This window comes from Ictidomys tridecemlineatus, chromosome 4, assembly GCF_052094955.1.
Source record: "Ictidomys tridecemlineatus isolate mIctTri1 chromosome 4, mIctTri1.hap1, whole genome shotgun sequence".
Taxonomy (NCBI): Eukaryota; Metazoa; Chordata; class Mammalia; order Rodentia; family Sciuridae; genus Ictidomys; species Ictidomys tridecemlineatus.
In genome coordinates, this window is record NC_135480.1 from 61,138,540 (window position 1) to 61,164,396 (window position 25,857).

At 54.2% G+C, this 25,857-nt stretch overlaps 1 protein-coding gene across 3 annotated transcripts in view; it reads right to left on the minus strand.

Annotated features, from left to right (window-relative positions):
- Positions 1–25,857, minus strand: part of Pde2a (phosphodiesterase 2A) — an 88,321-nt gene that overhangs the window by 26,935 nt on the left and 35,529 nt on the right. For 2 of the 3 annotated variants that reach the window (XM_040284901.2, XM_078046631.1), the window contains 2 exons: positions 21,512–21,573; positions 722–811 (listed from right to left, as the gene is read on the minus strand). In XM_040284901.2, coding sequence (XP_040140835.2) covers positions 722–811; positions 21,512–21,573 — 152 coding nt within the window. The remainder of the gene's footprint in view (positions 1–721; positions 812–21,511; positions 21,574–25,857) is intronic. The other variant, XM_021725064.3, reaches the window with a different exon arrangement.

A 25,857-nucleotide genomic window follows, 5' to 3' on the forward strand; every position in this document is an offset into this window, starting at 1 on the left:
TTCCAAAAGTTCCTTACTTTCCTCTATATGACACAACTGAGACCCTGCTGATTCCGGCTTCAACAGCCAGTTGATCTCCCCTCCTTCTTAAGACATGAACAGTAGGCATTAAAGCCTGGTTGAGAGAGGCTCATGGCCACCAAAGAGGGACACAATCTCCCCAACAAAGCATTCAAGGTCTATGTGACCAGGGTTACCACCCTCTACCTGCCCCAAATCTGCAACTCCATTTAGCGTTGGGATGGGACAGAGAGAAGCTTCAAGATTACTAAGGGTCATTTCAGTCCAGGCTCCTGTCTCCAGACAGGACACCTTAACCCAGTGCAGATCCAGTCACCAAAGCTGAGCCGTCTAGCACCTGCAAGCCTTGGCCTCCAGGAAGCTCTTCGTGCCCACACTCAAAACCTCCTATGCACATGTTCCAAAACCCACCGGATGCCATCATGTCCTGTTGCAATCCCCTCCATTATCTGAGTCAGGTTTTCCAGTTAACCTCTAAGACCCCTTCTGGCTCAGATACTATGGGATTCTTTTTAAAAAGTTCATTCTTTGGTGTTAGCTGCAGCCCTCCTCCTCCAGCAAGCCATCTGAGGACATAGACCCAGACCCTCCAGTTCCCCATGAGGGTCCTCTGATCAGGCCCCGCCTCTTCCCCTCCTCTCTGACCCTGTGCGAGGCTTTGGGGTAGGCTGGGAAGTGCGGGGCGAGGTTGGGCACCTACCACTTTGGGGAGCACAGCTGAGAGGGCCTCCTTGGCAGCCCGTCGCAGGCCGGCAACGTCGATGACAGAGCCCAGGCTCAGCAAAGCATCCTGGAAGAGAGGAGAGGGCAGTGAGGGCTTTGTTGGGCAGGCCAGGGCAGCCCTGCGTGCCCAGAGGGCTGTGAACACAGACCCCCGGCTCAGACCCGAGCCTGAGGCTTCAGACACTTGAATCCCCAGCTCCTAAGGTCTCAGAATTAAACAATATTAGGACCTTCGAGTGACCAAGTCCCTTGTCTTACAGATGGGGAAACTGAGGCTCGATGAAAGGCCAGGGACTTAGCCAAGGCCTCACAGTGAGTTAAGAGTAGCCCCCAGATCTCTTGTCCTTTAGTTGAGGACAGCTCTGAAAGTGTAGGAAAAATACAGTAAAAAAAAAAAAAAAAAGTAAATAACCAAAAAAAAAAAAAAAAAAATGAACCCACCTAAACTTGATACCCGGCTCACTGTGTATCAAGCAGCTTGTTTTGTTTCAATCACTGAGCCTCAGTCATCTATCTGTTAATTGGGGGCAACTGTGGCTACTGCCCCTTACAGGCTGACATTAAGACAAACTGAAACTGAGCACATAAAGAAATGAAAATAAAAATGAAACTGAGGCTAAAAGTGCCTCAGGGAGTGTCCAGCACCGAGTAGGCGCTTAGCCAAACACTCCCTGCAGCCGGCCACGGGCTCTTCCCAGGAGGGCACAGGTCTCATTTTACAGCCAAGCGAGGACTGGATTGAGAGGGGCGCCCGGCCTCACACCCTGGGAGAGGCTCGCTGGGCTACTCCTGCAACCAGAGCGGGGAAGAAGTCAGCCTTGGCTGCCTCGCAGCCTTCCCATCTCAGAAACAGGCCTTGTCCTTGGGGAGCCGGAACGGAGACAACAAAGGTCCCTGCTTCTCGCTCTATTAACTTGGCCAGAGCCACAGGGATCAAAGAGAAAGGTAATGGAACAGGGGATCCAGGGCCAAAGCAGAATGGTGACTCACAGCATCCACTCAGCCATGCCCTCTCCCCAGCCCTTGGAAGTCCTTTCTGATATCTTCCCTGTGGATGGCTAGGTCTCTGTTCAAAAAGCAAAGTGATTAACTGCAAGGAGGCATGCTTTGGCCCCCATTCAGGTGAAAATAACATGAGGTTGAGGGTCTTAGCAGACCACAAACTCAACATGAGCCCCTAGTGTTAAGTATGACTTATAAAAATAAAAATGCTGAGATTATAGGCCATATTAATAGAGATCTGTTAGCCCAGATAAGGAAGATGACGGATCCTCCACTTCTATAGTCTGGTTAAACCATCCTTAGTTAATGAACTAAGGTAAGGACAAGATGAGCCTCTTCCAGAGGACATGATCCATGTAAGTAGGGAATTAGAAACCAAGTCCTTCATTTGAGTAAGATGGACAATCTAGGAAGGCTTAGCAGAGCAGACTCGAGGTTATCAGTCTCCAAATTCTCAGACACTCCAGTTTTGGAGGATTGAACTCCGTGGCCCCCTGACAGCCTGGGGACCCACAGGATGTCACAGGAGGCTGGTATCTATCTGTCCAATGGGATAAAAGACCTTCTTACCGGCAAAGCCATAGTACAAAGGCAGAGGCCACCAGGAGACATGGAAGAAGTGAGGTCCCCATCTCTGAGGGTATGCAAGCATGGGAGGAACTCCCATTTAGGAGGAGGGTTACAGAGGGAAGGCCTGCTCTGGAGTCTGAATGAAGCCTATGGTCTGGGCTTCAGATCTAAACTTCACACTCGGGTTTTCTTGGCTACAGTTTCTCCCCGACCCCCACCCAAGCCCCTGTTCCCAGGAGGAGGGGGACAGCAGTGAACTTTATGCCCAAATACCCGGGCATTGCTTTCCCCAGCCCTGAACCTCCTTTTCATCCCTCCTCCTGCTCAAGGATGAAGATACATCTTGGTCACAGAGATGTCTGTCCTTGGACCCTGGAAGCCATTGACTTCAAACAACACAATCCCCAATTTGAATCCTTTCTCCTGTGACTCTTGGGAGCTGCGGGAACAGTTCACAGATCCTCGGTACCACCCAACCTTAGACGTCGACCTCCTCACAGAGAGCCACCGTGCCTCTGAGCCCTCCAGGCGTGTGTGCACACCAACACAGGGGGTCTCAGGGATTCACAGGCAAGGGCTCCAGCAACACCTGCTCCTACAGCACACACACAGGCTGCTGTGGCCTTCCAAGGTCAAAGCTGAAGACCAAGAAGGAGAAAGAGCAGAAGCCCCAGATAAACTCAAAATATAATCTTTTTAGAACCAGGATCCCCAGACCGGAGCTCCAAGGTCAGGGCCCCAGTTGCTGGTGCTGGTGTAGAACTATTCCTGCCTGGAGGCAAGGGGCAGGGGCATGTGGGTCACCAAACCAACCTCTGAAAGATTCTGCCCTCAGTGACATCAAACATGGGTGTGCTGGAAACTGGGGAAGAGAAGCCCAGGCAATGGAGTGAGCTTGGTATGGGAGGAGAGATTTTTCAAAGTCACAGGCTTCAGACAGTTCAGTCTTCCCATTTGACAGATGAAGAAACTGAGACCCAAAGAGAAGCAATGACCTATCTGTAATCATCTAACTGGTCAGGACAGAGTCAGATCCAAAGCCCAAATCTCTGGATCTCTGGCCCCTGCCTGGTTCCTGCTCAGCACCCCAACCCCTGTGTCTCGCCTCAGGGGGCTTAGAGAGAACAATCTGTCCTTTCTTCTGATTGGTGGGCTCCCCAATCTGCCCTTTGCTGTGATTGGGGGGTACCCCAAACTGTCCTTTACTGGAATTGGTGGGTGCCTGTCTGGCCTTTCTTCTGATTGATCAATTTTCCATGACTTCTCAGGGCAAGGACAGGATAATGGTGGGGGAGCAGGAAAGAAAACTGGGGAGAACTGGAGCAGGAACAAGGAGGGAAAAATCAGTGGGAAGCAGCTATAGATGAGAAGTGGGGGTGCTCTTGAACTGGAGACACAGGTGGGGAGCCAGGTCAAGTCTGAGCTGGAGCCCCAAGAATTTTGAAAGGAGTCACAGCCATTCTTGCTCATATGCCCATCCACACATGTCACATAAATGCATACTGCCATCTTTACACCTCTGGCCATGCCCGTGTGCGCACACCCTCACACAAGCATGCACGCGCACACACACACACACACACACACACACACACACACACAGAAATGCGACCATATGTCCAATGCACACACAAGTAAACAGTGAGGCAAGCATGCACAGAGCCCAGGCTCAGAGTGGGGTGAAGGAGTCACATTTCCTGTCCTCAAAGCTTTCTTGAGCAAACACCAGTGTAAATATCGGCATAACAACCAGGCAATTTCCCAGACCCCAGGGGAGAATCTGTGGTGTATAGAAAAGAACAGCAATTTCTAGTTCTGCCCCAGATTGACGACAGAAGCTCTGTGTGGCCTGAAGCACACCCCTTTCCTCTTCTGAACCTTGGTTTCCTCATTAGTAAAAATGGGTCTTTCTAGCTCGGTTGCATATAGTTCTATGGTTTTGTCGTTTAATTCAATGAAGATGGCTGGGTGGGTGGATGGATGAATGGGTAAATGGTGGGTGAGTGGAAAAATGGGTGGAGGAGTGGGTGGTAGATGGCGGGCTGGTGGATGGGTAGATGAATAGAGGGATGGAACCTTCCTGCTCTCCCAGCTCTCCACCTGCTGCTCTGTGGTCTGAGGTAAGGCCATCAGCACCGCAGACAGCGCCATGCCCACACACCCATCTTTTCTCCTCAGGTACCAAGGGGAGGGGAGGCTGTTCTGAGTCGGGGTCCTCTGAAGCCAGGTTTGGGGCCTGTTCTGGAGCTGGATCCGGACCAGCATTTCGTTGGAGAGGGTCTGTAATTAATATTTCTAATTCCTGACAACCTAAAATTACATATAACCTGAGACCTTGGCCTTATCATTTTTGGAGCCACTAGCACAGGGACTGGTGAACTTCTTGAGGCTCAGGGTCTTGGTCACAGTCTGCCCTCCTGTCCCATCCCCATGAGTCTCTATGTCTTTTCCCATCTCCACAAACCCTCCTGTGGTCCTCCCCACTGCATGGTTCCTAGACCCCCAGCCTCCTGCTCTGAGATGAAGCCTTGCAGTGGCCCTCATGCTGCCTCCAGGGAAGAATAACATCAAGCTCAAGAGCCAAGTATTTCCCACATCTCAAGCTGTGCTCCTGGGACTGTCCATACTGATTCATCCAACTCTGCTTGTGCTGGGTCCCCTGCATGACCTGGGGGTAGGGACTTGGTGTCCTCTTCTCTAAAGGGTCCTTCAAGATCCCCTGGACCTGGGGGCTTTGCTGCCTCTCTGCTCTTCTTTGCTTCCCTCTGGGCCAGGCTCTTCGGGTGGATCTCTCTGCCCCTCTCTGATTCCCTCGGCCAACGTCCACCTCTGCCACATGCTGCTCTCCTGTCTTGCCTCTGAGTCTTTTCCACCTCCCCAGCCTCCCTCTTCCTCCCGGATGGCTGATCCTCCCACTCTCCATCTCTCTCTCTCCTGAATAATCCCTGTCCCTACCTGCTCCCATCTCTCCTGCCCACTCCTCCCCCAAACGTCCAAGTAGTCATCTTGAGAACTTGAGGAGAAAGCACCTGACCGCAAATAGACCCTCTGCAGAATGGGGGGTGGGACTTAGGAAGGTGACCTTGATGGGGAAAATTGGGGGTTCCTGGGCACCTCTTTTGCACCCTGCCCTCCTGTTCTGATGGGCAACATACACATTCTCTAATCTTTCCAGAGAATGGGGTCCTTCAAGGGCAAAAGAGAACATGCCCATCTCTGTGCCCAGCATCGCAAGTAGCAAGTGCAGCTTTTTGGTCAGGGGAACCGGTAGAACTCCCCCAGAGGAGGCCTCCCGGGGGCTCAGACCAGAGAAGCCTTTTGGCTGAGCCTTGGACCCCTGACTGAGCCCAGCACCCTGGGCTTCCTTTGTGGCTCCTCACAGCCCCGCAGCACGCCTGGCCAGGGAGACAGAAGACAAGGAAGCAGAACAAGGCAGCTCCTCCTCCTCCTCCCCCCCCTCCCTCCCTCCCCACCCTCCCACGCCTGCCACCTGCCCAAGGAGCCGCCTCTAGCAGACACTGGTGCCTGAAATACTCAGAGAAGAGTCCTCTATGCATGTTAACATCTTGTACCTCTAAACCTCCCCACAGCAAGGCTGAGCTGGACCAGGGGTCGGGCAGAGGGAAGAGGCTTGGTGACGCTCCTGAGAACTAGTCTGAAGGGGGAGGCAGGACAGAGACCTAGGCCACAGTTTGGTTAGCTCAGATGTCAATGCTTTGTTTGAAGCAGTCTAGAGGAAGGGAATCTGTCTCAACCACTTACTACGGCTACAGTGTCCCCCAGGGGTTCTCGAACATTAGCCTGCACCAGAATCACCAGAAGACCTGTTAAAAATGTAGAGTTCTGGTCCTGTCCCCAGAGATTCTGACCCAGTTGGTCTGGGATGAGGTCCATCATTCCTAGATGATGGTGGTATGGCTGGTCTGGGAACCACATCTTGAGATCCACTAACCTACATGATCTCAGAGCCTCCTGGAGCCCTGGGGAGACCTGTTTTGATCATTCCAATTTATAGGTGAAGGAGCTAAAGACAGAGAGAGAGCCTTGCTCCAGTGAGGGCAGCCCAGCCTCTGAAGATAACTAAGCACTTGCCCCACAGGAGGGGACTTCATGGGGAAAGTACTGAAGCAGGGGAGAGGGGGTGAGGGAGGAGAGAACTGGGATGGTGGGCAACAGGGCACAGGGCACATGGAAGGGGCTACCTGCAGCCCAGCCCTAGAAGAAGGACCCGCCAAGGCCTTGCCTCCCTCTTCCCCTCTCATTCCTCTTCCCACCTTCCTTCATTCCATCCCCCCTTCCTCTCTGTCCCCATCCCTCTCCTTCTCCCTCATGCCCACCCTTTGCAGACTCCGGCTTCAGTTGTTACTCCAACAGGGCCGCGTCTCCAGCCTCCGAGCCACACTGGAGACACGTGCACTGTAGAATACACCTGTGCCTGTCCTGGTGCCTCCCGTGGGTCCCGCCTCCCTGATGAGCTTGGCACTATTGCTGGATCCCTCCTTCCCACGCCTGTGGCCAGCTCCTTCTGGGCCTCTCACCCTATTCCAGTCTTGGCTTCTCTAGCTCCTGCCAATGGTCCAGGCCCCCTTGGATTCATCGAGGGCTAGGTCGTGTTGGGGGAGAGGGTGAGAAGGGGAAAGTGGCTGGGCAGGGAAGGCAGGGGTTGTCTGAACCATCAGTTCTCTGAGGCCTGATTCAATCCCCAGCCTGGGGACCAGCAAGGAGGCAGGGGACAAGAGAGCAGCCAACACGGAGGAGGGAGATGACCTCAGTGAGAGGGCAGGTCAGGCTCAGGGCTTCTTCTTCCCCTCCTTACCTTCAGCTGTGTCATGTACATGACAAACAACAGTGACCCCATCCCTCTTACCCACCTTCTCCTCACAGTCCCTCACCACTGCTCCCCGAGCCAGCTACCGGGCAGTGGTTCTGTTTCTACCTCTAACTCTCCTGTCTCCTGGCCTGGAGCCCATGAAGGCAGAGCTGGGACAGGGGCCCAGACACAAGGAGGCAGCTGTAGCCACACTGTGAGCCAGCCTCCTGCCTCGAGAGAACCTGGGCGGCAAGGAGGGTGGCTGCCCTTCTCCAGAGTGTGCGAGCAAAGAGCAGCCCCTCCAGCTCTACACTCCACGACTCCATGACCTCAATGTTGGGAGGCTTCCTCTGCCTCACCCCCCCCTTGAAGGGCCTCCATGATAGGTCAGGAGCTGGACAAAGCAAGTTCAGAGCCTCACATGAAACAAGGGGTACATCCCTCAGGAAATGACAGCCAAAAGGAAGGACGTGATCCATGGATGGATGAGCGACTCCCCTCCCCTGAGCACCCCCACTCTCAGGGAGATTCGGTTGTGGCTCCCTCACAGGCAGATTGACCCTCCCCGCTAGGGCCCCATGACCCTGTGCACCCCTGTCACAGCACTGTGTGTGTCAATGTATTGTCGCTCTTTCTCACCTGGCTCCCCCATCAGACTAGGAGCTCTTAGAAGGGGAAGGTTGGGCCCTGCTCCTCTGCAGATCCCCGGCATCACCCAGCCCCTCACAGGAGTCAGTTGTTTGCTGACCTGTGAACTGGGAATGCTCAGGGCTATTGAGCCATGAAGAGTGCATAACATAAGTGAATCGAAAGGTGGGCCCCAGGACCCCTGGAGACCCCCAGGCAGGGGGACTGATGAGCTCTCTCAAAGTCTCCCAAGGCTGGTGTGGCAACAGTCTCAGAGAAGAGCCAAAGGAATGAGGGCACCTTGTGCTGAGAGCTTCTGGCCACCTTCCCGGGGTCTCTGTGCAGGCCAGAAGGCCCTTCTTGCACTGGGATCATCTCCCAGTGAAGAAGGAGTCGGGGCAGCAGGTCAGGAGAGTGAGTGAGTGAGTCAGTGACATCGCCTCCTCCAGGAAGACTTCCAACCCAGGTGGTCACTTGTCCTACTCCCAGGACTCCTGAGAATTCCCAGAGGACCACAGTCAACAGGCCCCAGGCCTCCTGGAGGCCAGTCCCCAGCTCGACGGGGGGTAGACTAAAGCCAGAGGAGGCAGGGAGGCCTGCTCAGGTTCTCCCCTGGAGGGGGAGGCTCATGGCCCAGCCCAGCCCTCTTAGCCACACCAGTCTACCTCCCCCCTGAGCAATTTGCCTTCAGGACCCCTGGACACCCTGTATTGGCCAGGGGATTGGATGAGCTCCTCTCAGATATGGGGTGGAGTGGGGTATCTTCCTCTGGGCCAGGGTCAGGGTCTCTGTCTGCCCTTGTGCCAGACATCATGCCCACCCTGGAGGTAAATGCTGAGTGGCACTGGCCTGGCTCAGGGTTAGTGTGGGCCTGCAGAGGGCAGAGAGGAAGAGCAAGTCTGGGGAGCGTCTGTGGGGGTGGGTAAGGGTGCTGGGGGCCCAAGGCTGGCCGCCTCTGGGACCACGCAGCAGGCCCAGGGCAGCTGGCTGCCTAGTGATGCCTGATGGGGGGCTCTCCCTGGCTCTGTGCCCCTCTCTCGGGGCCTTCTGGGCTCACCACGCTGCCTCTCTCGCTGTCTTTCTCTGGTGGGCGTCTCTCCCACAGCCTCACGCTGCTTTGTCCCGTGACTCTATCTGGCTCCATCCTCAGAGTTTGGCCCAACCCAGCTGTTCCCCAAATCCCAGGGGAGGGAGAAAATGGAAGTATGAGAAAGAGAGACAGGGACAGAGATCAATTCAGAAACATAGTGACAGACATAAGAGCCAGAAGGGGACCCTGGGGACAAGACTGGAGTGGCAGGGCCAGCCAGGGAAGCCCCTGGGGGGAAGGCCTTGAAGGCAAAGGCAGAGTTGGGGGGGAGAAGCGGGGTCCTCCCTCTCTCTCCCTGGGCACTAATCCTACCCTTCCCTCTCCATCCCTCCCCCTGCAGGAATGTCTGAGCACTTTTATTGTCCCTAAAAATAGCCCTTCTTTATTAGGAGTTGGGGTGAGGAATCTTCTGGACAGGGTTCATCCCAGGCATGCCCCTGCGTCTGGCCTCTCATCCACTGTGTTCCCCAGGGCAGTGGCCTCTCTCGGCTGCCCTACCCTGGCAGTGTTTTTGTTTGGTACCAGGAATTGAACCCAGGGGCACTCAACCACCTGAGCCACATCCTCAGCCCTTTTTATATTTTATTTAGAGACTGGGTCTCAATAAGTTGCTTAGGGCCTCACTAAGTTGCTGAGGCTGGCTTTGAACTCGAGATCCTCCTGCCTCAGCTTCGGGAGCCGCTGGGATTAGTCATGTGCCACCACGCCTGGCTCCCGGTAGTGCTTTGTTAAAACATAAGTGTGCCTATACCCTGCCTTCCCATAAGACTGCCAGTGCTCATCACACCCACCCTGGGCTCTAGCTTGGGGCCACGGGGAGCTGCCTATACAGCCCTCCTGGAGTCTTCTAGAGGAGTGAAGGAACAAGGGGCTGCGCCCATCTGAATCCCTACCTTCACCCAGGCTGGGCGTGCTTGGGCCTCTGCTCAACTCTACCTCATTCTCTTCACCCCTTCATTTCTCCCCACTGGGGCCTTGGCTCCCCACTCTCCTGCATATGGTGCCCTCTTTTCTCTCCTGTCCTTCCAGGTCCAGCCCTGGTCTGGTCCTCTGGGAAACCCCCAGCCCGGCTCTCTGACTCATTGCCACCTCCTCCCTCCCCTGCTTGCCTTGGCAGAGCAAGCCAGGGGCTGGGCTGCAGGATCCCAGAGCAGATGTGGCACTGAGGCCCAGAGTCCTCTGCCAGTGAAGGAGGGAGTTGGCAGGGAGGCATTGCAGGCTCTGGGGCTCATGCCCTGCCCTGAACGTGGACCCTCTTGGTCCCCTGCATGACCCCTCTCCAGCTTTGGTTTTCTTTTCCGGACCCTTGGCCCCAAGGGGTTCTCTCTATTCGGTCACCAGGGTAAATCCCACCCAGTCTCATCTCCCCTCTGCCTCCATTTTTCAGATGAGGGACCCAAGCCCCAGAGGTGGGAGGTAATGGCCTAAGAGATTGTGGGAAGCTAGTCACAGTCCTCAGTTACTGCATCAGTGCACAGGGTCCTAGGCAGAGGGGCTCCAGGGACGGAGGCAGGCTCCTCATACACCCTACCCCACCCTGCCCGTACAGGCAGGCAGGCTGGCATCCAAAGTTATTTGCCTTTGGAGGGCCCAGGAGTCATAGAACAAACATCCGGATTCTCTGGAATTTCTCCTACTCTCCCGCCTTGCATCCCGAGAGCCTGGGAGCCAGAGCAATTACACATGTGTGCATACACACGTGCTCACACGCACACGTGCACACAACCCAGGCCGGATAGACAAAAGCCTGGGAACTTTAGTGGGATTGTTGTGTCTGAGTCTGTGCAGATTTCTTAGAGTCCCAGAGTCCTGAAAGGATAATGCCCTTCCTCCTGTCCTCAGACCCTATAATACGCAATTGAAAATGAATTTTATCTTGGAAATGAAAATGAAAATAGCTTTCTGTGTGGCTTTTTTGAGAGCAAGATTCTGGGTATACTCATCAAGGCTGACCTTTTCTCTCACTGTGTAGGGAGTTCTTGCTTGGCTGGTGATCTAAGCATATGTGGTCCATAATGGTGTGTCCCTATGGGACACCATGTGACCACAGCAGAATATGACCCTTGGGTTACTAGGAAAACATCTGTGTGAAAGCATATGGGTTGTGCTTCTGTGGAAGACAGTTTAAGAGTGTGAATGTGTGAGTATCCTATGTCCACGTCCATACCTGGTCATCTGCACATGGCTTTCACTGCCTATGTCCCTGCGGGTGTGAATCAGGTCATTGACATTGATGTGAGCCTGGTGCATGCAGTGAGCTTTGTTTCTCTTGGGGTCTTGTCTATGAATGAGTGTGTGGCTGAGAGTGTTGGTATTTGGGTGATATAATTCTCCTCCCTAGGCACCCTGTCACCTCCTCTATCACCTTCCTCAGATCTGCCACCTCCCTGGCCCACCACATACCATACACATTGGACAAGTCTTTCAATTTCCTGGGCTCAGTTTCCTCATCTGTAAAATTTAGGTTAAACTGGAGCCATCCAAGTACCACCTAAGATAGCTGCTTGCAGGGGCCAAGGCCACCTTGTGCTAGTTAGAAAAAAGGGACCCAGCACTCTGAGAAAAGGCAGCCCCAAGGGGCAAGCCTCCATGAGGGGAGTGGGCTCAATGTCAGCATCGCTCCATCTCCATTGGCACCCCTGTGTGAGGTACAGGCTGAATTAGGAAGCGATGGCCTTGTAAGTGATGAAGAAATGGCAGCTCGATTTCTTCCTGCTCCCACCTCCACCTGTAGAGGCTCTCTGACTCTGGAACCGAGTGGACACATCCTAGATGGGACTCTGAGGACACCCATCCCTCTTAACGTCCCCTGGGGCTCTGTCCCCCCCCCACCCTTCTCCCCCAAGACCCAGGAGGCCCTACAGAAGTCCTGAGAGGGGGTGAACTGGAGCTGAGATGCAGAGACCCTGAGGTGGCTGGGTGAACCTGAGACTCACAGCCCAACCCTCGTTGTCCAAATGGGAAACAGAGGCCTAGAGAGGAGCTGGGTCGCCCTCCCCAGGGACTCTGGTTTCAAGGCCTCTGTGGCTGCCATCTGAAAGACCAGGCATCTGAACTCTGTTGGCTCCTGAATGGAGCCTGAGGGGTGGCTGTAGGGGTCCAGGGACAGGCACTTGGAGACCCATGCTCTCAGTTGTTGGCATGGCCCTCCTACCTCTTCCCCCTCCCCACCAGGGCCAGATCTTCTACTGGTGTGATTAACCAAATTATGGGGCTTTTTCTTGAGCAAATTGCATAGGCCTAATTGAATGAGGCTGCAGGAACCTGGGCTGAAGGCTAACGAAGGAGAAGAGGGTGCAGGAGTGAGTGGGTGGGGGGATTACTGACATGGAGCGAGGGATAGGACAGGGCATCTTGTGCAGTCCTGTTGACAGTCCCATTTGATGCTCAAGGAAATTGAGGCTCCAAAGATAAAATGCCACAGTCAGAGCCCAGGTAGGGTTGCCCCACACCCTGGGTCCTGCCCATCAGCACCTACCACATCCCATCAAGGTTCCCACCGGCCCCTGGAAACCTTCCTGGGTGTCCAGAGAAGGGAGAGGGCTTCGTGCCAGCTCACACTGTTTCTGTCCTTGGTGGACGTTTGTTGTCCAAACTCCCTCTGACGTTTAGCAGCTGAGACTGGGACTGATCACCCTCAGATTGCATGTGCTCACGTCACCCACAGCACTGTCAGCCCCTCTCATTCACACATAGTGTCTTGCTCTGTTTCATACTATGCACCCCAAGGTGACACACAGGGACGTGATCACTGTCACCTTCACAGAGCACATCCCACATGCTTGGTGATATACAATGATTCCACAGAGCCCCACATCAAGTATCAGAGGGCCACACAGAATGATTCATCACTATCACCCTAATTCAGAGTGTCCCACATTCTCAGTATCCTACATCAGAATCCCAAGGCCACTGTGTCACCCACAGCATCAGATGCAGGTACCATGCTGGCTCTGCATCACACTATCACATTTCAGCATCATCCAGGACCTCCTAGTCTCAAAAGAAAAAGAAATCCACCTTTTATGAAATGACATCATTTCATAATGATGCTTTAAAATGTTTCAGCAAAGCAACTTACAGAATGAGAAAAAATATTTTCAAACCATTTATCCCTTATCTATTAAGAAGATAATAGCCAGCAAATATGAAGAGCTCCTAACAACTCGATGACAAAAAAGCAAATACTCTCATTTAAAATATGGACAAAGGAGTTGAATAAACATTTCTCCAAAGCAGATATACAAATAGCCAACAAACATGTGAAAGGATGTTCAACATCAATGATCCTGAGGGAAATGCAAATCAAAACTACAGGGAGAGGGGCTGGGGTTGTGGCTCTATGGTAGAGTGCTTGCCTAGCATGTGTGAGGCACTGGGTTCGAACTCAAGCACCACATAAAAACTAAATAAACAAAATAAAGGTATTGTGTCCATCTACAGTTTAAAATATTTTAAAAAAAACACACAGTGAGGGCTGGGGATGTGGCTCAAGCGGTAGCATGCTCACCTGGCATGCGTGCGGCCCAGGTTCGATCCTCAGCACCACATACCAACAAAGATGTTGTGCCCACCGAAAACTAAAAAATAAATATTAAAATTCTCTCTCTCTCTCTCTCTCTCTCTCTCTCTCTCTCTCTCTCTCTCTCTCTCTCTCTCTCAGTGAGGGACCATCTCACACCCACTAGGATGGCTACCATCAAGAGACCCAGAAAATAGCAAGAACTGGCAAAGACGTGGAGAAACGGTAACACCTGTCTTCTGCTGGTGGGGATGTAAAATGGTGCAGATGCCCTGCAAAACAGTATGGCCCTTTCTCAAAAAAAATCCAACATAGAATTATCATATGATTTTAGCAACTCTGCTTATAGGTATATACCCAAAGCAGGGTCTTAAACAAATCTTTGTTGGCTCATGTTCATAGCAGTATGATTCACAAAAGAAAAACCGTGGAAGCAACCCGAGTGTCCATTGATGGACAGATGAATGGATAAGCAAAATGTGGTCCATACATACAATGGAATAGTCTTTTGGCCATAAAAAGGAGGAGAATTCTGACACATGCTACAATACAGATGAACTTATGGTAAGTGAACATAGATGTCAGTCACAGAAAGACAAATGCTTCATAATCCCAATTACATGAGGTACCTGGAGAGGTCAAATTCCTAGAGATAGAGAGTAACTGGTGGTGTCCAGGGCAGGGTCAATATTGTTCAATAGCTGCAGGTTCTGTTTGGGACATGAAAACAGTTCTGGAGACTGGTGGCGGAACAATGTGAGTGCACTAACACCAATGTGCACCCTTAGAAAAGGTTGTTGAAATAGTGCATTTTATGTTACATATATTTTACCATAATTAACATTTTAAAAGAATCTTAAGCAAAGAAAAATGAAAAAAAAAGTGAGGAAGAAATAAAATAAATATGACCAAATCTTGACAACTGTTGATTTGGGGTGATAGGAATATGGCAGTTTATTGTATTATTCTCTCCAATATTGTGTGTGTTTAAAATATTTCCACAATTTAAAAAATATTAATCTCCTTGGACCCCACCCCTCTTTCAGGTATGCCCACCCCTTCTCTGTATCACTCAGAGACCAGTGTCTCCAAAGGCTGGCTGTGCTTACTTCCCACTCACTGTCCCTCCCAGGCCAGTCTGACTTCTGGCCCCGCCTGTCACTGAAGTAGGTCTTACCAGCCTGGCACACCCTCATGGCCCAGGAGGGACAGTGTCCCATCCCCTACCTCAGTTGAGGGCCTAGCAGCATCTATACCCCAATTCTCCCTCCTTGGCCTCCAACTTCACATTCCTGGTCTCCTCCACCTCCCTGGTGGCTCTCTGTCCTCACCACCTCTCTGCACTCTGGGGTGTGCAGGAAGGACTCAGTCCTCAGTCCCCCACTCTTCTGTCACAATGTTCTCTCCCTAGATCATCCCAGTCAGATCCACAGATTAACATTACCCACCCCTATGGATTCCTAAATATACGGCCAGCCTGGCCCCTGCTGCCCACTGGACAGCTTCATCTGCACGTTTGACTTAACACGTCCAAAGCAGGCCTCTCCATTTCTGCCTCCTTCCCCCCTGTCCCCACTAACCCCCTGATCATCCCCGTCTTTGCTCCTCTCCATATTCTGTCACCTGGTTTTTCAAATCAAAAACCTGGGAATTGTCCGTCCTCAGTTTGTTGTTCTTGTTCACCTTCTTGGTCATCAGCAAGTCTGGTCATTTCTACCTGACAAACATCAATAAAGCTTGGCCATTTCTGAGGAGACTCTAAAGGACCTGATGGCCTCCCCGCTGTTCCCTGACTTGTCCCCCCATATTCATCAGCCAGAGCCGCCGTTCAACACCATCTCTCAGACCACGCTTCTTCTCCGCCTGAACCTATCAGTGTCTTCCCACAACACTGTCACACATGGCATTGCGTGCTTACGCTTCACATGGTCACAACCCTCACACATGCAGTGTCAGGCTTGGGGCCGTGTGCATCACACACTAATTTTCACTCAGTTGTCACACCATGTTTGCACACCCAATCCCACTGTATCATATCCTTGGGTGGCGCTCAATCTCACCATTCAGTGTCAGACACTCCAGCCCCACACTGAAGCCACACCTGGTACTGCACATGGCATTTGATTCTCATGATGTCACACCCTTCATGCATCCATCATCACCCCCAATGACACACACTTGGTGGCACACCCACTGTCTCCCACATTTGCCATCACAGAGTGCCACACACCCAGGTCACATATTCAATGACTAACCTATCTTCACACAGCATGCCAAGTCATGGTCACATACTTGATATCACATGTCACAAGCTCAGTGTCACACACTCAATAGAATACCCACTGTCCCACAATCAGTGTCTCAGTGTCACCCTCAGCATCACCCTGGGTCCCTCCGCCCCTGCTGCGCACGGTCACAGAGCTGCTGCCCTGTGTCAAGCCTGTTTCCTGTTGTTGTGCTCAGAGTCCTCAGCTCCTGCTTGTTCCTTCAAGGATTTCCTGTTGTCAGGGCCCATTCAGGCCTGGTCTAGTCTGGGATACACAGTCCAAAGCCCAGGAGAGGGCCAGCAGGAACCCCGGCCGCCTCTGCCTCAGGACCAATCCTGGTGGGACTAAAGGGATTTTCCATCATCCCCCATTTGACCCACCTAGATCCCACCAAGTGCCCAGGCTCATGTTGGTCACAGTGAGATGGGCAGAGGAGAGGGACCTGTGGGCCTTGCCCTAGTCTCAGAATGCCTAGGCCTGCGCTTGCCAAGAGGGAAGCTGAAAGAAGCTGCCTACCCTGCCCGAACAACTTTGAACAAGACCAGCAGGGATGCAGCCTGAAGCTGAAGCCTGAGGAGGGGAAGGTGGAAGGTGGACAGAGGACAAAGGGGTAGAGAGTGAGAGCTGGGAGTCACCCCAGAGAAGCCCTTGACAGCTGAGGAAGAGGAGGAAAGTCATCCCAGGTGGGAGCACCAGACGGGAGCAAAGTCTTGGAGAAGGGTACCTGGAGGAGACAGGGCTGGGCCGAGGAACATGAGAGAGTGGGAGGTCGTTTGTGGGGTTTGGAGAAAACAGGTTTCCTTCCCCAGCCAGCAGCAGGCAGAGGCAGCCTCCCGTGCAGGGTCCTCAGGGAATGCCCCTCCCTGGCCTTGCTGGTGGCCCCACAGATAGCCTCCAGGGCTGCCAAGGCTCCTCAGCTGCCAAGGGCCCTCACCTCCTGCCCCAGCCGGCCCGCAGGAAGGACAGGAGGAGGCCAGTGCACACGCTCCCCACACGGCCCGAGATAAATATTTCCCGGGAAACGGAACTTGTTCTCTCTGTGTTTACAGCCAAGGGCCAGGCAGGACAGTGGGGGAGGGGCCCGCTTAGAGGAACCTCATCTCTGGGCCACAGCTCTGGCCTGGTACTGCCTCAGACCTGCGGTGCACCTCTGAGTGGGTCCTTGCCTCCCTCTGAGGTCTGCTGCAAGCTCTAGAGAGGCCGCTGTCCCTGGGCCTAGCCCTGCCCACAGCCTGGCTCAGATTGTGTTTCCTCTCATGTAAGTCCCAGAGCTGACTGCCTCCCCCTTGAGACTAGGCGGATGGCAAGACCCCGTGACACTGTCTCTCCTTGTCCTCAGTCAGTCAGGGGTGTAGACAGATGGATAGGCAGACAAACAGACAGGCTGGAGTGGCAGCTGAGACTACCCTGCCCCCCAGGCCGCATGTCCCTGCACACCCTGGGCCTGTGCAGCCTGACAGGTGGGCCCAGACAGATGGCAGGACCTCAGGGCTCCCAAGGATGCCAGATGCTATGGCCAACTTGTTGGCGGCAGCTCCCTTGAGGCCACAGAGCATCATCAAGGCCACTTGCTACTGATGTGCGGAATCCAGGAGAAGCAGGCACAGCTGGCAGCCAGGAGCATTCACTCAAGAATTTTAAACTATGGCCTGAAAAGTACCACCTGCAGTGGTCCTTCCTGACTTCCACAGGGCTCCCTGCCTGGGAGCCTATGCCCCACTGACGCACAGAGCCTTCTCCCATGGAGACCATAGCAGCGTCCTGCTCACCCACCCATGCACAGGTCGAGAAGCCTTTCTCCACTTCACCTACTGCTACCCCACCACCCAGGCCCACTCATTGGTGGCCTCAGTCTCACTCCTGACCCAAAGGCCAAGCCTTCCTCAGACTACAACTCAGGCAGAGTTTTGGGAGCTCCTTTCTTTTTTTATTAATATTTATTTTTTTAGTTTTAGGTGGACACAATATCTTTATTTATATTTATGTGGTGCTGAGGATCAAACCCAGTGCCTCATGCATACCAGGTGAGAGCTCTACCACTGAGCCACAACCCCAGCCCGGGAGCTCCTTTCTCAGCACTGCGCCTTCCTCCTGCAGGCACCTCTGGGGCCAAGTCTTTGTTCTAGATTCTTCTCTCTGTTCCCAGTCCGGTGCTGGTCCTTGCTGCCTCTAGCTGGTCCTGTCCGAAGCTGACCACATTGACCTCTCTGATTGCCCAGGAAATCTTTTTCTTCTTCTTCTTCTTTTTTTTTTTTTTGTGTGTGTGTGTGTGGGGTGCTGGGGATTGAACCCAGGGCCTTGTGCATGCAAGGCAAGCACTCTACCAACTGAGCTATATCTCCAGCCCCTGCCCAGGCAATTTTGGGCCTCACTGATCCATGGCTTTGACACTCTCCCTCCTTCACAGTCCTAAGGCTACCTCCTCCACAAAGTTTCCAAGACTGCTCCAACCCAACAACTGAGACCCCTTCTTCGAACTATTCCAACCCTACTCACAGCCATTCTCATTCATTCAAGAGGTCTTTATTGAGCACCTACTGTATAGTAGGCCTGTATCAGGCCCCATGTGAGATAAAGGAGACTGAGGTGTTTATAATCAAATGAGAAAGAATATATAACCCCCATAACCAAGTGGGGTAACAAGTTACCTGAGGAAACCCCAGGGAAACTTGGGAGCTGTGAGGTTCAGAACACAGTGCAAACGGACTCAGCCTGATATGGAAGGAGCTGTTTGAGAGGACCTCACAGTGGAGGTAACATCTAATCTAGCCCTTGAAAAGTGTGAGTGGAGAACAAGGAAAGGTTGCTCAGGACAGATGAGTCAGAAGAACTGGCATGTGCTGGGAAGTGAGCAAGGCCCTGTGGCCAAAGCACTGGCTGTCTGGGGGCAAGGAGTGGACACGAGGGGCCCAGCAGGTGGAGAGAACAATGCCAAGGGATGTGGTCATTACTTATCCTAAGAGCAGCAATAGAAAACCAGTGCTGCTCCCTGCATTTGAGACTTTGTCCTTTTCCACTCCCCAACCCCCAACCCAGGGCCCCCAAGACCCGTCTGGGCCTGAGATCCAACTCAGAAAGGACATCCATGCAATGCTCCCGGCTCTCCAACTTGAACTGTCTCAGCCCAAACCTCCAGAGACAGCAATGATGCAGAGGATTCTCCCTCAGGATCCCAAGCTTAGCTGGAAGTGCCCCTCCTCCAAGTCGGCCAGCTGGCCAGGAGCCAGGGAGCCATCCCAAGAGGGCGTGCTGAACCCAAACCCGCTGGGTGGGGATGGGTGCCAGTATCTCTGCTCCTCTGGCTGCCACCCAGCAAATGCCAGGAGAATGTGCCATGCCCGTTGAACATCCACTAGCCTCAATCCAGCCCCACAGCATGCCCTGTCTCCCGGGGTTGCCGCCCAGTCCTGGCTCCAAGGATCTTACCCTGATGGGGAGCAAGGGGAGCGCAGCTCTCTCAGAGGACCTGCTGTAGATCACACTGGGCCAGACAGTCACACTCACTTATTATAACTTCTCCCAACAGCTCTGTGTACAAGGCCCAGTAACAGTGATCTGCCCAGTAACAACAGAGGATCTCATCCCTGTTTGCAGGTGAGGAGGCTAATGCTTGGGCTGGCCAAGGGCTGATCCACCCACTTGGGAAGTGGGGAAACTGAGACTTGAACCCACACTTCCCTAACTGATGGTCTGTCCACTCTATGAGGCCATCTCTCTCTCCAGCCTCCATGTGACAGGAGAGTCTTCAGCATGCTCCCCCTATCCTTTCTTTTCCCTCCAGCTGTTCCATAATCTGAGCAATACTCTCAGGTCCCCACTCTCTCCAGGCCTGTCCTTTCTGTGCTGGGGAATCCACAAGGGCATCCTGTCTCTTTTCCAGCAGGGCTGAGCATGAGCCTGGGCACTCAGGGTGGGGGTGCTGACAGACCCAGAAACAAAGCAGGCCCTGCCAGGAGGCCAGGCAGCACTGACCATCTGTGGGACGGCTGTGGAGTTGGAGGCAGGACAAAGCCAAGAGCTGATGTGCTCTTGGCCTAGGATTCAGAGGCAGGAGGCAACAGGAACAAAGGAGAATCAGAGAGAGAATACCGGGATGGGAGCAAATGGGCTGATCCAGGGAGGCCTCTTGGAGACCATGAGGTTGGTGAAGTAGGGAGGAGTCAGAACTCGCTAGAGCAGGCCAGTAGCAGCAGCAGAAGGTCCCTGCACAGAGGCACAAGCAAGGAGCCTGGAGCTCCTTCCCACGGGACCCAGCCCTCATCGCCCAGGAGGGTCTCAGCTTCTCCAAATCCCCCTCCCCTAGTGGCTTCCTGGGTAGATGACAAATCCAGCCTTCCCTGGCAGTTGGCCGAGGCTGCTGAGACTCTGCCGGCTCCCAGGAACACCATCTGTCCCAGCTCTCCGGGGAGCTCCCACCCCTTGGGGAATGCCATAGCAATAAATAAATTAATAATGACTCTCCAGGCCCTCCCCTGTCTCCCTTCACCAGCTCCCAGCTGCAGGGCTCAGGCCCAGAGGGAGGGACATCCTTAGCCCTGGTCCCATGGGACAGCAGGAACCCCCCTGTTGAACCCCTCCAGCTCCAGACACTGTGCTGCATCTCCCTCCCACCTTACCTGAGGGCAGGGTGCAGGTGGGCATCTCCCCTCTCTCAGCAATTCCCTGACTCATTCAGGACATCCCCTGGGTCTCAGTTTCCCAAAACTAAAAGAGAAATAATAGCAGTCCCTACCTCCTAGGGGTGTGGTGAGATTAGACAAGAGTATCTAATGCACCCAGATCAGAGGAGGCTGACACATAGGCCACAGCTTCCTTCTCCTCTGAGCTGGCCCCAGGGCATGTGAGCTGACTCTGGACTCATTCTCTCTCGCCTGGGCACTCAGGCGCACGCTCGCGCACACACACACATTTTTGTTCTTCATTGAACATGAAAGTTTTCTTTAAGGTACCCTAAAGACATGGTCAGGGGCTGGGGCAGCCGCTTCTCCTATCAGTGGAAATACACTGACCAAGCCCTGTAGCAGGCACCCATGGAGTCAGTGGGGACTCAGGAATGAAAAAGGCACAGTGTCCAGGTTCAAGAAGCTCACAGTGCAGAGAAGATAAGCACACACACACACACACATGGAGTCATGTAATGGAGAAAACAGGGTGCTAGTGGCACACAGTGGGCAACAGACAGCAGAATGCCCCAGCATCCGACTGCCAGGCAGGAGAGCTCAGAGGAGGGAGCATGAGCCAGCTGGGTCTGGAGGTGATGGAGGAGCAGGGAGGATGTCCCAGAGGAGGGAGGCTAGAGCAGAGCCCAGATGGATTTAGTAGGCCAAGGAGGGGAAGGGACAAGCAGCAGTGGTTTTGGGGGGGGGGGAGGCAGGAGTCCTTTAGGGGGACTGTGGCCAAACTGGGGCTTCTGAGGGGTCCTGGTGGGAGCACTGAGAATCTGTGAGCAGGAGAATGACAAGTTAAGGTTTTTGTATTAGAAGGATCCTCTGGCACCCACATAAAGATGGAGTAATTGAAAGCAGGCCACCTGTGAGTCCAGGGGAGCTGATGGGACAGGACCCAGCAGCAGGAGGAATGGAGAAGAGAGGAGCTCAGGACATGCTCAGGGCAGAGAAGCCACAGCGAGGGAGGGATGTGAAATTACTCCCAGGTTAGTTGAGGGAAGGAGGATTCCTCAGAGATGGGGAACCCCAGGCTGAGTATATAGAAAGTGAGGGGAGATAGTCTTGGTGTGAGGTGGAGGGGCTGGGGCTGGGACTGGGATGTGGCTCCAGCCTCCCAGTCCTCCCAGGGGCAGGGGCAGTTCTCAGACTGCCCTCTAGCCTGCGCCCCCACCCCCCCAAGCCCACCCATTCCTCCCTCCACTGAGCTCTCACCTCCAGTCGGTCGTCTCTACTCCCTGGGGGCTCTGGCTCCTGTGCAAGGGGGTCCTGGCTGGCTGCAGAGACAAGAAGGCCAGGGGCTGAGGCCTGCCAGGCCGTCTCCCCTTCTCCCCAGCCTGCCCTCCCAGCAAGCCCACAGGTAGCCTCCTCCGCTCTCTCTGGCTCTCCTGTACTCTCTTCTTCTTGACTCTGAGAATAGAGCCATGATTTTTCTTTCTGCCTAGCACTCCCAAGGAGTGGAAATGACCACATCCTAACCCCTCTTGAGACCCCTCCACATCTCTCCAGGGAACTCCCCCAGCCCTCTCTGAGCCTTAGCTTCTCTATCTATGAAGCAGGATCTATGTCCTCCTTGCACGGTCTCTGAGGTTCCACAGTGGGTTGGACATTTGGTTCACAGGCAATCAAGGGGCTTTCAGCCCAGAGGTGCTGCAAACCCCAAATGAATGTGATTTCAAGTGGCATCCGCCACCCCTAGTGCCTGGCACGAGTCCTCTGGGCTCCTGTAAGAGGCCCACCCCGTGTCCCGCCCGCATCACTTCCATAGCTCCTTGAAGGCTGGCAGTGGAGATGCTGCCACAGGCCTTGGCAGACACACAGGGACCCACTTTCTCTTTCTCTGAAGCCCACCACCCAAGCAGCTTCCAGAAACTCTTAAGTTTCTCTGACAGTCGCTGCCCAGGGGCTGTGTGCAGGCTCCTGCCCCTCCCTGCCCCCACCAGCAAGCGTGCCCAGCATCGGACAGGCGGCGGGATATTCTGAGCCTGGCTTCATTCCCGTCAGCTGCTGGCCGCCATGCCAGCCTGGCGCGGGTGCAGGGGCTGATTTGATTTGGCAGCTTGGGAAGCGTGTGGTGGGGACAGGGAGGGGGGAGGGGGATGAGACACCCATCCCTGTTAGGAAATAAACAGCCTCAGGCACTCAGTGAGCTGGGGGGAGGGCACAGTCTGGCCTGGGGAAGGGGTTTCTGAGTTCCCTGCCTTGTGTACCCCTCTTCTCGACCAGGCCCTGAACACCTGTCCATGGCTGCTGGAATCTATGGCTCTCCTTGAGTGGCTGTAGGGGTGGCAGTAGCTGCACCTGGTGTGTGGATGCATGTGCGTTGGCTGTGGCAGGGTATCTGGCTGTCTCCCATATCCCCGAGTCCTAGGGGGACAGCTAAGCAGGGTCGCTGTGTGGCTATGGGGGAGCTAATGGTTGAGGAGTGGCCATCTTCCAGGATGACTGTGGCCATGTGGCTGGACCTCTGCAGGGGACTGAGTGTAGCCCAGGGCATGACGAGGTCTCTCATGTGCCTGACGACCACAGGGCCTGGTAGTCATTGGCTCTGGCCCATCCCTTCCCTCTGTGCGATGACCCCACTAACCCAACTGTGTCCAGTGGAGAAAATGACGAGGGCCCAGATAACCAGCTGACCCCAAGGGCATCCCTTTTGTCCACAAAGCGTGAGCCTTTTCTTCCCAATGGTCTACCCACTGTGCTGCCCTGGACAGCCCTCCCCTCCCCGGAGAGGAGGCAGGGCAGGTTGCAGTTGATCCACGGCCTCCCCGCAGGCTTCCTGCTGCTCCCAGCACCGGCAGTGCCCAGGGCCAGCTGCAGGCCCTGCCTGCCATCCTCACTGTACTTCTTGTGGAGAAAGTGGAGAGCAGGAGAGGCATCAGCCTGGCATTCGTGCCCCACCCAGCCTCAGTGCTGGCCACTCTCCTACTTCCCTCCAGGGCAGCCAGAGAAGCCCAGCTCACGGCCTGCCTCTAGATGCCCCAGGACTCTACAGCAGGTGCTCTGGGGACCTGGGCTCCAAAGTGTCCAGTTAGGGAACTGCTGTGAGAGTATCAGGGCTTCTGATTTCCAAACCTCTGCGCTGTGGGCTCAGATCACAACCCCAGTGCAAAGGGACCCCCAACCCCAGGCACCAGGCAGGGAGATGGGAGGAGGGTGGAGCCTCCTTTGGGAAAGACTCAATGTCTCATCTGTCACCGCCTCCCCATTGTCCCACCATCCTCTAGGGACTTCAGGGCTCTCCCCACCCAGTCACAGGAAGCTGAGCTCCTGGAGACACTGAAGGAGGGGCCCCAGGACTGAAGGGGAGGATCAGCCCTGCCCTCAGGAGAAGGAACCAAGGCTCTTAGAGCTCAGCTGTCACAAAGGAGATAGTGGGATGGAGACGGTCTGCGGGAGTCCTGGGGGGCTTCCTAGAGAAGGCATGTGGGGCCTCACAGGAAGAAGAGGATGCTGGGTTCCAGGGTGTGGCCTCCTAACTGCAATTGGGTTTTCATCTGGGATTTGTATATACTTTTCCATGTGTCTGTGTGCATGGGTGCCATCCTAGTCATGGAGGCCTGTGCTCTGATCCCAGTCCCAAGGCCAGGAGCTGCCCAAGGTAGAGGTCAGCCAGGCAGCAGGAATCGTAGAGAAGGAGGAGTCTGGGTAAAAAGGAGAAAGGAAAAGCAACTTGGGGCTGTGGGGGAGGGCCAGGGAGAGAAGCCCACTGCACTTTGGGAAGTATCTGCATGCTCAGCACCCCCAGTGGTCCTGGCACTGTCAGTCTTCAAAACCTGGACACCTGGTACTGTGGGCAGGGTGCATGTGCGACCCAGAAGTGGAAGGAGCACAGAACTGAGCTCTGCCACAGCCTACTGTGACTTGGGACAGGACCTTCCCCTCTCTGAGCTAGTGTCCTTATCTGAAGAAAAGCTGGGACTTGGTGATCTCCTCAGGCCCTTCCAAGTCCAACTATCTTTCAAGAAAGACTTCAACTCCAGAGATGGAGACTTACAGGGATTGGGAGGGAGCCCGGGGCAGGTGGAGATGAAAGGGAGGATGGAACAGCAGGAGAAAGAGGGTAGCAGAGTGGGGAGAGGACAGCCCCGGGAGGCATGCTGTGGGTATGGCAGCTGGAAACCCTATCCTGACACCAAGTCAGGAGATGAGAGACAATGGAGCCTTGTAGATGACAGGGAGCAGCTGTCCCCACCCCACCTGCTTTCTAGCCAGTGGTAGGAGAAACATGAAGGGGTGACAAGACAGAGACTGCACCCTGCAAACCTGGGTCTCCTCCACTCCTGCTCCTCAGGTGTCCTGGGGGAAAGGACCTTTTTTTGGGCTGCACAGTGTGCCCTGGGGCTAGCTTGGAATCTCCTAGACTAGGGAAGCCTTCAGATGTGTGCCACTATGCTAGGCTTCTAGAAGGCCGAAATTCTCCCCTCCCCAGTTCCCACCAGGGTCCTGAGGAACAGGAAGTGGCAGTTAGATACTAGACAACTGGGCTAGCCCTGAGCTCGGCTAAGCTGGGCAGTGGGCCTATGACACAAGTAGGGACCCCCCAGCTCTTCCAGACCCTCTGATCCTCAGGGCGAGAGCAGAGTCTTCCCTCTTCCGCCTATATGCAGGCAACTGGCAGCTGCCCTATCTAAGCCCTTGGTGCTGGGGCCCTGACACGCAGGGGTTCGTGTGTCTCCACGCCTGTGTCCAGGAAGTGCTCATGTCCTGTTTTCCCCTCAGGCCCAGTTGCTGTAGAAGGGGGGTGAGCCAGCCTCTCCTTCCTCTACTGTCCACATTTCTGCCCAGAGACTTTGGGGGCTGGGAGGAAAGGTGCTTCTTTCTGCCATAGACTGAAATGGTTGGGGAATGGAGGCAGGGGGATGACAGGAATGACTCCAACCCTGTAAGCTTAGGGCATGGCAGATCTCCCGCATGCACACGCACCAGTTCTGTTGTGATGGGAGAGAGCTTTTATAACCAGGTTGAAAGGGTCTCCAGTATCCTCTAATGCCAGCATGCCACCCTCCCCTCCCTCACTGGGGTGGGCTGAGGGGCACCACCATCCCAAGATATCCGTCTCCATTGCTTCTTATTATGTATTTAATAACTGAACATTGACATTAACAAGGCAGGTGGCTGCAGCTCTTCCCAGCAGCCCCATTTAGAATCATTGAATCATCAAATCATCAAATCCTAGAATCCTGGATGCACAGAATGTCCGCATCTTTAGCTCCCAGAGTCTCAGCATCTTAAAGTCACAAAATGTTGGAATCACACAACCACACACCCACCCATCCCTGGCTGGGAGCTGAGAGTCACTGCAGGCTAGCATCCTCCCAGAGACAGCCCCAAACCCACAAGCCCAGATTCTCAAATCACACACCCTATCTAGAGCCAGAGATCAGGCGGCCCTTGGAGCTACTAACCCCCAACTTCCTCCTTCTACATTTCAGAAAATGTAGCACAAAAAGTGTTCTTATGCAAGATCACCAGAGAGCGAGAAGCCAAGCAGTGCCCAACTCTGAAATTGCAAGATGGGCCTTCAGCATGCTGGGCTGGGGAGGTGATCCAGAAATTTG